Source organism: Aythya marila, assembly GCF_965140915.1.
Source record: "Aythya marila genome assembly, chromosome: 5".
NCBI classification, from domain to species: Eukaryota; Metazoa; Chordata; class Aves; order Anseriformes; family Anatidae; genus Aythya; species Aythya marila.
In genome coordinates, this window is record NC_139046.1 from 64,501,790 (window position 1) to 64,514,060 (window position 12,271).

General features: G+C 38.8%; 1 protein-coding gene across 17 annotated transcripts in view; it reads left to right on the plus strand.

The window, feature by feature from the left end:
- Nucleotides 1-12,271, plus strand: part of BMAL1 (basic helix-loop-helix ARNT like 1) — a 47,447-nt gene that overhangs the window by 14,421 nt on the left and 20,755 nt on the right. For 6 of the 17 annotated variants that reach the window (XM_082761173.1, XM_082761178.1, XM_082761183.1 and 3 more), the window contains 2 exons: nucleotides 8,682-8,806; nucleotides 9,511-9,658. In XM_082761173.1, coding sequence (XP_082617299.1) covers nucleotides 9,519-9,658 — 140 coding nt within the window. In that variant the 5' untranslated portion in view covers nucleotides 8,682-8,806; nucleotides 9,511-9,518. Of the gene's footprint in view, nucleotides 1-834; nucleotides 933-5,351; nucleotides 5,370-6,852; nucleotides 6,875-8,681; nucleotides 8,807-9,486; nucleotides 9,659-12,271 lie in introns of those variants that run through there. The other 11 variants (XM_082761177.1, XM_082761169.1, XM_082761179.1 and 8 more) reach the window with 7 other exon arrangements.

Here is a 12,271-nt window from a genome sequence, read left to right on the forward strand (position 1 = left end):
GCCTTTCTAAGCGTTAGATCACTCATTCCGAAAATCCCATTTCTTAAATGGGAGAGGCTGTTTTTGAAACATTGAATAAGTCTGAAAATGGTCTGTGTATCTTTTCTTGATGCTTGTGTGTTACATTCAGGTGCTGAATTGTTGCAGTGTCTCAGTTTTTACTATCTGGGTATGGATTTTAGTGGTAAATTGCATGAGTACAGGAAATAAAATTGTTAAACACTAATATAAATGATAAGCTCCACATAAAGGGAATCAAGATACATGGACAAGTAGCAAGTAGCTGGGGCTACTTGCATGAGTGTGTGTGTGCATGGGGAGGGTTGTTTTCTTAAAACTTGGAGTTTGTAAATAATTATAAGTTGTAAATTTCTCTATTTCCACACACAAACCTTGTTAACTTAATGCTTGGTAAGCTGTCTTGTATGTTCTCCTGCAGATTTTTTTTTTTTTTTTTCCTTTGGAGACTACCTACTCATATACTTAACAAAAAAAGCTGTGATGTCTTTCTGCCCAAAAAATAGTGGGAGAATAAAAATGAAGGTGAGCCTTTAATATAGTACTGAAGTAGTCAGAAGGAAGAACTACTGGTATTCATATGGGTCTGGTGCATATGTGTTTGACGGCTCATTTTGCCTAAAGTTAAGTTAAAAAGAACTTTTGATAAACCAGTGGGGGAAAAATAAACCTCACAGAGATACGCATGCTGGAGGAAACAGTTGGGTGGGGAATACCCTTAGCTTGGTTCCAGGCAGGCAGAAAATATTTTGCTTTTCCCAAGGCATTCTTTGGGAGCAAAGGTAAACTGACAGCCTGTCAACTTTTCTTTGTCAGGCTGGCAGAGTGCTGATAGCAGGGACTGCTTCTTCCAGCCAGAGATGGAATTTAACAGGACCAGAGGGACTGTGAAAACCTGGAAATGAAAGTGTAAGGTATAAATATAACCCATGCCTACACTCCTTTTAGTGATATTTTTGCCCTTTTGTTTCTGTACTCTGTTCTCTGAAGATACAAACTCTGTTTTCGACCTGTTTTCTATTAGTTACGATTTGCTTGGCAATAGGTCTCTGAATGAAAGGTCTCATGCATGCCAAATGTGTTTGGGTTTGTTGTAGTAATAATGTGACTGGAAAACAGAATCAACTGTATGCAGTATGTCTGACGGTGTTTGGAACAGGTAATCTGAAAAAAAGGAAGATCCAGGAAACTAGGTTTGTCACCTTACTTAACGTACCTGAGGGACTAGAAGCAGTGTGAAGCTCAGCCTGTTAAACTGACAAATAGCTAACATCCCTGAATGCAAAAACGTAGAGTCAGGTGAGGAGATATTACATAGGTAGTATTAGACGCAACAGAGCTTGAATGTATTGTCAAGTTTTTTTGCCTACAGTTCTTCACTATGAGGAGGGGACAAGAAAATAAAAACCTGATGAAAGCACACAGACAGATTCTGAGATTGCAAGCTGGGGTAGCTAACAGTACTAAAATAGTGCTTTGCCAGTGGAAAAAAAGAGTAGTGGATTGAGCAGAAGTTTGTTCTCACTTGAGTCTTTAAATCAAGGCATCCTATTGCAAGGTATATTAAAGCACACACCAAAGCTTGAGGAAGAAATCCTAGAATGGGTTTTGTGGTGTGCTGTACCACAGATCAGACTGGGTGTCAGTATTAGGTGTTTGATATACATACAGTTTCTGCCCTTTAAGTAAATGAGAAAGTGTTTTTAGAATACTGATGCTTCATATGGAGACACTTTAGAAAACACATTTCATAGAACTTTGTGTGAGGCTTTTGTTTTATTGCCATTCAAAGACAACTTTGATGATGATGAACTGCAGGCAGAATACTTGCCAAAATGTGAGGATACAGGAGCTTCACTGAGCCACAGCAAGGAAATCTTGAGCTCACCCAGAGCATATCATGGTCATCAAAATAGTTAAAATGAGCAATCAGGCTTTGTGACATTATTAAACTCTAAATTAGACTTGTATTTAACTATGTGAAACTTAGCTTATTCAGTTTGGATAACTGGAGGGTGCAGATATCCTTAAAACTTGCACCTGAAGCATCTCTGCAATAGGCCGGTTCTCATCTGTAGGAGTAAGGTGAAATCTGGAAACAGAAGGCTGCATCTTATGGAGTGCAAGTGCAAAGTAGGCATTGGCAGTTGTGCATTAACAATGCGCTGATTTTTAAGTTGTGGGAACATAAGGAGTGAGTTAAGTAGCTTACCTACTTTTCTTATATGCTTCTCCTGCTCTGGAAATGTCAGTCCTGGTTGTGTGCAGTCCTCCTAAGGAAGATATTTTTTTAATTTCTTCTTTGAAGTTGACTGCACACTGCAGCACAAGATAAGACATTTTGTTGACAGTTCAGAAGCAATGTGTACAATTTGGTAGACTTCACAGAGCCACTGCCTCCTCAGCTGAGATTGTTTGGTGCGTTTAGTTCCCCTCCCCCCCCCCCCCCCCCCAAGGATTCCAATCAAAACACACTGGAAGTACATTAACTACTACAGAGGTCACCAACAGCTTTGATGAGGTTGTTACTTAAACCATGTTTATTCTGGATAATTGATTAACCTACTGGGTAGGATGGATTTCTGGCTGTCTTTCAGCCACTCAAAATCCCTTGGGTGGCTTAGGGTTGTTAAAAATGAGGATTACATTCACTGGAGTGAGTATCTAGCATGGTAACACTGACAATTCAGCAAAGTTTATATTTGGGTAATTGAGGGGATCGATTTTTATATTTTTATATTTTAACTGTGTATGGGTGTATCACTACTAGCAGAGTAATAAATTTGGACATTAAATAAATAGATATCTAGCCCAGAGGACTTAAAGCTTCTGTTGTCTATTCATTTTAGTATTTTTTTTCATTTTCCCCCCCTGTAATGTTGAAAATATAATACTGTGTTGCTTCTCACACAGGCACGAAGTCTTCTGAAGGACTGGAATAAATTAAGATTAAATACTACATCTTAATACAGATTTTTGTGAGTTTATTTTATCAGCATTTAACACTGGTAGGCCCTGTTTTTAAAGATAAAATATAGCTATTTTATTCTGTAACTTACACTACAGAAATTTTGGGGTGCTGTGCTGAACAAAATGTCTATGGTATTGTCTTAAAGTAATTTTTTTGTTGTTGTTGCTTTAAAAAAAAAAATCAAAATGCTTGATATCAAGCTCAGCCATTTTCCTGCAAGCAGCTGTTCTCCGAATAACTGCTTTTTGTAGCTGTGCCCGTGTCCAGTGAAGTCACACTGGATGTTTTGGTGAGCAGGACCTGTTGTAACAAGGCATCTGAAGGCTTACACTAGATGAAACTTTTGGTGATAACTGGGACAGGCTGCCCAGGGAGGTTGTGGAGTCTCCTTCTCTGGAGATATTCAAGGCCTGTCTGGATGTCTACCTGAGCAGCCTGCTCTATGGAACCTGCTTTGCCGGGGGTTTGGACCCGATGATCTCTCAAGGTCCCTTCCAACCCCTTCAATTCTGTGATTCCGTGATTTCCAACAGAAAGGCTTTCCACTGGGACTTCATCAGCCTAAAAGCAGGCACTTGTCTGTTTCACTTAGAGAAGAACAAGAACTAGATTTATTTTTTTTTTTAATATATATATTTGGTTCTCTTTGGTGAACCGTTTTGTTTTCCTTTTTTTCCCATGCTCTCTGAAGCTTCATACCTACAGGTGCAGACAGTACAAAAAAGGAAGGAGTGACTGATAAGCCCCATGGGAGTGCTGCCAATCACAGGGAACTTGGCAGGCTGGAGAAACGGGTTGACGTGAACTTCATGAAGTTCAGCAAAGGGAGATGCCAAGTCCTGTACCTGGAGAGGAAAAACCCCGTGCATTGGTGCAGACTAAGGGCTGGTCGGCTAGAACACAGCTTGCCAGAAAAGATCTTGGAGGTGCTGGGGGACACCCAGTTAAGCCAGCAGTCATGGAAAGTTATGAAAAAGGCTACTAGACTCCTGGGCTCTGTTAGAAAGACAGCCCTCCTGGGCTCTGTTAGCAGCAGGCTGAGGGTAGTGATCCTTCCACCTTACTCAGTACTGGTGAGACGCAGCTGTGGCCCTGGGTCCAGTTCTAAACTTCCAGCATAAGAGAAAATTATTTTAGTTACAACTTCTAGGTTTTGGAACAACAGAGAAGTCTTTTGACAAAATAGCTGGAAGTAAAAGCTTTAAGTTCTTCCCCTTTTAAACAAGGAGAGATAGGGATCTGAGGCCTCTCTTGAGCTGAAAGTCCACGTGCTTCTATAAAGATAAATTCAGAATATTGTCCTATGGCTCTGTTACCACTATGTCAGTCTAGAAAACTCCTGCGGTGATGCGATGGTGTGACTGTCTTTTCTCATAGATACTAGCGATGAACAAACCTGGATTTGGTTGGGAGTGCATGTGGACACTGTATTGATCTATTGAGATCTGTTTAAACTGCCTTTCAATTCACCTCCTAAAGCTGAAAGATGGTGTTTCTGCCTGTAGACTTTTTCTTCTGTGCAGACTTCTTTCCTTAGGTCAGAATGATTCATCTTGTAGCTGGTTTAATTTCATGGGATGCCTCCCTCCAGCCTGCTGCTTTTTCCTTGGAGAAGACAGGGAGCATCTGTTTGAACAGTAAGTCACTTGAGCAGCTGAAGGCTGCTCATGCAGCCCATCTTGTGCAGGGCTGGGTAGTGGCAGCTGCTAATGTGAGAGGTGCTGGAGGCTGCTTGATCACTGCTGCTTTGCGAGCATGGTTATGGATGGGGTGGAAACATGAGCTTCTGGTCTTTGCAAAGAGCTTGGGTAAGGAAGAGCACCAAAATTCAGATGTGGCTTGTGTGCTGCCAGAGGTTGGTAAACATGGTGTTGAGTGAGTGAGTGGAAAAAAGATGACCTCAACAAGCAAAACAGTAAAATCACTTCTTTGCTCCAGAGAGTGCTGCGAGCTATATCTGCACACAAGATAATGCCATGGGGCATTTTATCATCTGGGAGTACAGAATGTTCCTGCAAATAACATTAGGGAGTTCAAGGAACACAAACGTGTCACTAAAACAAAACAGCATCACTATGTTGGACAAATATGAGGTATTCTTGCTGCTGCTCCTTAGCTACTGAAGGAAAAGGAAAATACCACTGGTTTAGTTCAAAGACCTTCTTTTGATTCACACCATTTCCTAATAAAGATTGTTAGATGTAGGAACTGCTTGTCACTTGCAGTAGCCATGCCCCTGTGTGCCTGTATGCATCTTGCATCACGGGGCACTTGCAGTCCTTGTGCTGCTGAGCAGAAATCTTCCATGGTTAGTCAGTGTGTGCACATGTGGAGTACACGTACACCCACAGCACGTCTTGGAGAAATACAGATAGCGGAGGTAAATGATCCTGTTCTATTTCTTACTCGTTCATGCTGTGACAGTTACTTCTGAGGTGGAGTTTGCAGTGAAGGGAAGAAAAAAAAATCCTTTCTGTAGCTATTTGTTTTTGGTTCGAGTCATTATGCACAGGGATGATGAGCATATTTTTAATTATTTCCTAAGGAAACCACACCACAGTTTTCCTCAATCATTGCAAAAAAATGCTTTAAGAAATGACACACTTCTGATTCATAAAGTTATGAATTATATTTCTTTTAAAATAAGTCTGTATTTTATGCTGGAAATAGCTGACTTTTCCCTGGGAGTAATTGAAACTGGTGGTGCTTGCATAAAGAGGTCTTGACTCCTGAGTGGGTGCTTGGCAGACTTGGTTGACCTACTTCAGTTCTGACCTGGATTTGCTCAGAGGTGTTTATGTACTCGTGATCAGCTTTCCTGCATCATTAAGCTAGTCATGTGACAGCTAACTTTTTTTTTCTTTTTAAAGGGATGAAGAGGAAGATTTGTTTCTATTGACTCATCAGCCTTGTTATAGGGGTTTAGAGAATGAGATTGGATGCAAGGGAAGGGAACCCTGAAGGAAGCAGTCCAAAATAGGCTGCAAAGAGACGTTGTCATGCAATTCAATGACAAAATATCATTTGATTCTCATCTTTGGGGGAATTTAATCAGGAAGTGGCCTACATGGCATATTTTCAAGTAGGTCCTTGGAGTACTTTGGCAAGAGGGTAAGGTTTGTAAATGGAAGATTTGGGCTTTGTTTGTATGTATGGGTAATTACTGTGTTGCTTTTCATAGGGGATTTTTTGAGCCATTGAACAACTAGCAGCTTGAGACTGAAAAGCTACTAAAATATTCCCTTTTTGAGAATGTTAAGAAACCCTTGCAATAGCATATTTATCTGAACTGTTCACTGTTTATTACAGCAGGGCATACCAATTTTTGCTCTGATCATTGCGTTGACACTTTTTAACTTTAAACCTCATTTCAGGAGACATGCATGATTCTTAATTCCCATATTGCTGAAATGTAGGACTGTGGTTGTTAGAACGGGGATGAGCATTTGGGAAATGGCAGGAAAAGGGCTGACTTTAAAAAGCAGAATTCTCAATTTCTTTTCATGTAGTTTTGCACTGCTTAAATGGTCAAGACACTTTAAGTAGCTGCTTTGAAACTGTCAAATATAGGCAATTGTTTAGACGATTTAAAAGAGCAGCAGAGTTGAATGGATACTTCTTTTTTTTTTTTTTTTTTTTTTAAAAACTGCTTTGAAATTTATGTTTTGAGGTGAAGAACAAAGCAAAGTTTGTTTGCATTACAGCACACCGACGACTTGTGCAGTGTTCTCATTTTGAATCTGAAACTCTGGGTGTCGCAGGCATTTTGTATAAGGAAAGGACTGTGTTAAATCTATTTTTCCACTATTCTTAATTCCAGCACATTCCACCCTGAGGTCTGAGGTCTTCCTAAGTGATCAATGAAATTACATTATGCGGTAAAATGTGAGTTCAACAAGTATGCTTGCATATGAAGGTGGTCAGAAGTTTCTAGTAGGTGCATTACACAGTGCTCAGGGTTTTAGATTAGGTTCCGAGACTGAATCATGGATGTACAGTAATTGGACAGCATAAGAGGTAGTTTGGTGTCATAGTACTTTTATCACTTTATTTGTTCCCCTTAGCCACAGGCTATATGAAGTATAGCTGTAACTAACTTCTGCACATCAGCTGAGGTCAAAGATAATGTTTTTGCATCTGAATCAAGAGCAGAGAAATGGGCAGTGACTGTGGCTTAACTGGAGGGTTGTAAATTAATCTGCAGTAATCTCATAAACCACAGTAACATAATCAAGTTTGTACTTTGTTGGGCTGCTTGAGTAGCAGAGATAAAGTAGACAACTAGGAAAGGACAGATAGGTGAAAGTAAGGCCTGGTCTACAAGTAGCTGTATTAGTGTGCAAAAAAGGCTTTCTTGTAAAGTCAATTGTGGCTATGGAGTCGATGGCAACACACAATTTGATTAACATTTGTGTTGCTTTAGCTTTTGTCCATGGCTTTCCGATGCTCCCAACTTGCCAGGACCAGGATGTCCACATACTCATAAACACCTGACTCTTTTTCATTTTTGAGAAAGGACCACAGAGAAGCTGTCTGGTGAGGTGCATGGTGAGCCCTCAAAAGCAGTTTGGAAGGTCTGCTTGTAGAGCAGCAATGATTCTGTGTTCACACATTGGTGGTATTAAGGCGATGACTCGCCTGACCTTGGATTTAAGCACCTTGATCCTGACTGTCATTACTGTAATAGGACCAGTGAGTCCAATATGTTAAACTTACTGAAATAAGTTCTGAATTTGCTATTCTGGCAGAGCTGAAGAAAATTATACTATTGACTTTGGATTTTGCGGGGTTTCTTTATCTTCTAACTCTTAGCATATCTGTATGTGGGATTCAGTAGATTTGGTTATAATATGGCCACGTGGACAGAATACTAGCATTTTAGACTTGAGAACTTCTGAAAGTGTCGTGGGAGCTTGCTGATCTGTGTGCTTGGGAAGTTCTGCTGGCATCACAGCTTGGAAAGGCAGACACAATGATCACAGATACGTTAACCAGAAAAGAGCATATCCAGAAGACTTTTAAAGATCTTGCAAGAGGCAGTCCTGAGATGGTTTTCAAGTCTCACATAGAAGTTTTGCTGAAAAATAAGTTTCTATGGAAGGAAGAACATTAATCTGCATGCCATCCACTAGGTATACAGTGTAGTTAGGAGACACAGTTATGACTTGAGTTTCCAGTATGGGGTGTGAATTTTAAATAAAACTTGAAACATGCAGAATATAACAATAAGTTTAACCATTCTTTTCTTTGAAAATGGCAAGTGCTGTTGTAAGGAAAAATAAAATAGAAAGCCCAGCCCAATCTTATTGCTATGGCCACCTTAAAAGTAAGGCAACCAGGAGGTTTTTCTGTGTACTGCAACAACAGTTTGCCTCGTTCTGCTAGCATGTGACATCAAATATGTTCAAATCTGCTCATTGTGAATGGAGGGGTTTTATGTGGTTAGCTGCAGGAACCAAAGAGTGATAAAGAGAGCCCAAAGGCAAGTGATGCTGAGGAGGTTCCTTCTCTTGCAGTACTTGGTCTGCACATCCCAACATTTAACCCTTTTGATGATAGATGGAGCTTCTATATATTATAAGGAAATTAAAGTTCAACCGTTGTGTTGCTAAGATTTTTTTTTTCTCATTTAAAACATTTGCTGTTGTCAACAGTGTCTAAAACAATGCTTGCTGCTTTTCTTCCCATTCAGGTTTTTGAAAGTACTTGACTAAACAGACTATGAGGCATGAAAATATTTTGAGGTGGTCAACTGCTTCAGGCTGAGCATCATCTTCTTCCCTCAGGTGGATCTAGGCTTCCAAGACAAGCTTTCAGGTAAAATCTCTATTGTTTTACAATTGATGGCATTTAGTAATGGATAAGCTTTACAGTGTTTCTTCCAACAGTATTAGATTTGCAGTCTAGAGGATTAAAATGTGTATCTCTTAGAGGAAAAAAGCTAATTGAATTCTTTTGTACCTTTAACTAGTCATCTTAGACCATCACTGGATTATTAGTTTTTTTCATTTATGGATTCTGCTTTGATGGAGTTATTCATTTAATTTGTTTATTTTCTATGGAAATCTTTTGAATTCTGTTCCATAAAATCCAAGGGAGGTAGAACTGTCAAACCTTATGAACTTTGAGAATACCATCTTCAAATGAAAGAGAGACATGGTAAAATCAGTGTTCCCACTAAGCAAAAGACAGACAGAACTTAGACTTTGCTTATGTTAGGTAGCAGCAGTTGGCCTCCAGTTAAGATATGAGTAAGCCTGGTTTAGTTAAGTCATTTTGACAATTCTGTAAAATAATGTGTTTTGAGAATGGTCATGGCTTGTATGTAATATACAAGTAGATTAAAAAACAGAAATAGCCTATGTCTGTTTTATGACAAAAGCAAATAATGGGATTGTAATTTTTGCTATTCTAAGCTAATTTTTAAGCTTATACTAAACTTGAGATTTGTTCTGTGTATTAAAAATACATATGTTTCTGGTTCTATTATGTGGCAGCATTTATCTTTTTGATAACATTAGACAATCCAATGGCAGACCAAAGGATGGACATTTCTTCTACCATTAGTGATTTTATGTCACCGGACCCTGCTGACTTGATCTCCAGTTCCCTTAGCACTTCAGGAGTGGATTGTAATAGGAAAAGGAAGGGAAGCTCTACTGATTATCAGTAAGTTGGATTTCTCTTGATTTAACCCTTCTGAAAAGAGGTTGCAACAGAACAATACAGTGGGGGGGTGACAATAGAGATATTTATGACTTTTTTTTTTAATAACCTTTTCCTGACAACCTGTTGTAAAGGCTGTAAAGAAGAAAAAAGCTATTATGGGCTAAGAGGAATGTTCATTACTTAGTAATAAAAATAATGCCTTCACATTAGTGCAGCTAAAATTGAGGGCTATCAAATGAGGTATGGCTGAAGAAAGAAACCTTGGCTTAAATGAGGGGAAAAAAATTAATACTGACGAAGTGGACAACATGAAGGTTGATGATGTAGATCATTCATGTAGCAAATAGAAAGTCTCACTAACAGGAAGGATGCTAATAATTAAGAAGCAGAAGCAAAACTAGGAATAGTTCCTTCTCTTCACCTATTTTTTGCCTGTTTGTTGCTTCCTATCAGTGTGCTGCCAGTCTTTGCTTGATGAAGCTATTTTGGTTTCCCAGTTGAATATGAATCTGGGTAGTCTCTGGTTTGATGCAGTAGATCAGCCTTTTCCTTAATCAACTGATTTAATCTTATGTTGGTCTCTGATTGCAAACTGTTATTCCTGGAAAAATAAAAAAATGTTTTCTCCTGAATCAGTGGTAGAATATGGTTTCGTTTCAAGAAAGCTGCTTCTCTTATTCTTGTTTAGACGCATCATCCAAGCAATACCTTCTGTCTTAGGGCAGGTATTTGAAACACAAAGAAATCATACCACTTGTGCTTTAGAATAGTGAAGGTTGTAGTGATGTCTGCCAAATTTCCAACTGTGTAATGTCTTCCATGGTAGGTACACCAAGACCAACATCCTTACTCTAAGTCACTGTGCAACTTTCGTATGTATTGTAACGTTACAGATTCTAGCTGCAGTGTAACTTGTGAATGGGTTATATCCATTATTAACACACTTAGGGAGTCCTTCTATGGAGGACTTTTTTTTTTTTTTTTTTTTCTTGACACACATTTTTCATTGTGGGCCTTCTGATACTTGGCAATTCCTTCTACAGGGAGGGGTAGAATTTTTGATCCATGCTGTGGAAGACAATTAAGAATTAGATGCTCTGTGCATAGAGTTCCTTTTAGGAGAATTTATGTGCAAAACTTTAATTACTGTTTAGAGACCACAAACATACTGCATACATCTCTTCTGTAATATGCATTTAACCTTCCTGAAGAGTACGTGATTCCCTTTAGTTGAATTGACTACTACAAAATTCAGTGAACAACCTCAATCATACCAACTTCCTCTTCTCTAGAAAGAATTTCTCCATCTTTATTCTTCTGGGTAGGAAGCATTGCTCAAGTCTTCTTTTCCAAAAGACAGCTTGCTCTTGTAAGTTATAATTCTGCCCTTTAGGTTGTGTGTGCCTTTTATTAAATACATGAAATACCGTTTCCTCGAGTCCTAAGTAAAATCAGTTTACAACAGCTGTCATCGTACTGCAGTTCATGTCGTGTTGCAAAGGAAGTGGTAGTAAATATTCCTATTTTTAAGTAGAACGTAAGGTAGAATTCCCTTTCTATGTGTATTGTTCAGAAATCACTGTTCAGCTTTTGCTGCCTGTTAATGATTTATAAATGGTGTGTGTCCAGTTTTATGCTTCACTTGCCAGAGAATGATGGGCGTAAGGAAGAACCTGACTGTCTTAGTGTGGTTCTTCATCCACCTCTCAAGTACAAAAAAGCTTGTTGGTCAGCTGTTCTTTCAGCTTTCTAGCAACTTCTTTTCAGTTCTTTCTGCTGCTATTCCTCTAGGGAAATTCCTGCCCAACCTATTGCTGTCACTTCAGCAAAGGTTAGCTGTTTTCCACTACAGAGTGTTCTAGTCACTTGCTGGAATCCAAGACTTCATGCACAGGTCTATAAACAGTTTCTTTTCTTGGCAGTAGTGTTAAACATTGAAATAATATTTTATAAGAAATTAAATTATCCTGACACTTCTGTAAATTACCCTCTACCTGGTGGAAATACCTCTTTTATGTTTTATTTTCTGTGTTTCTACAAGACTAAAAAGGATTTTGCATCCTGTAGCTAAAAGTGGCATCATGAGTGGATAACTGATGCCTTGTTTCTAAGTCCTATTCTAGACCCACATGCTATTTCTTTGTGAGCATCAGAAGTGCTCAGAGCCATTGACAAAATCAGTAACTCAAATGTTGAGAGATGAATAAAACCTTAAGCATTATTCAAACTTCTTTAAAAACTAATCACAAAGATGACTAATTAAGAAGTTCAGTGAATAATACATGAAAAAATAACATGTTTATTTTAAAGAATACCAATGTCCAGTATTGAATGGGAGTAAGTGCTATATCAATGGCTAGTATGAGAAGATTTTTCATAAGGCTTTTATAGAATGTAGCCTCTCATGTTAAAGCTCAGTGGATTTCAGAAGACTCTGCAGTCTTGAAGTGATGCCAGCAGTTAACTTGCATGTAGAAATTCGTTTTCTTTTTCATACAATAAAGTTTGTGTAAAGTTCAGAATTAGGACTTTGGTACTGACCAAAACAAAATGTTCATCTGTTTTGTTGGGCAGAATTAAAATCTGAGAAACTTGGGATACATATCGGTATTT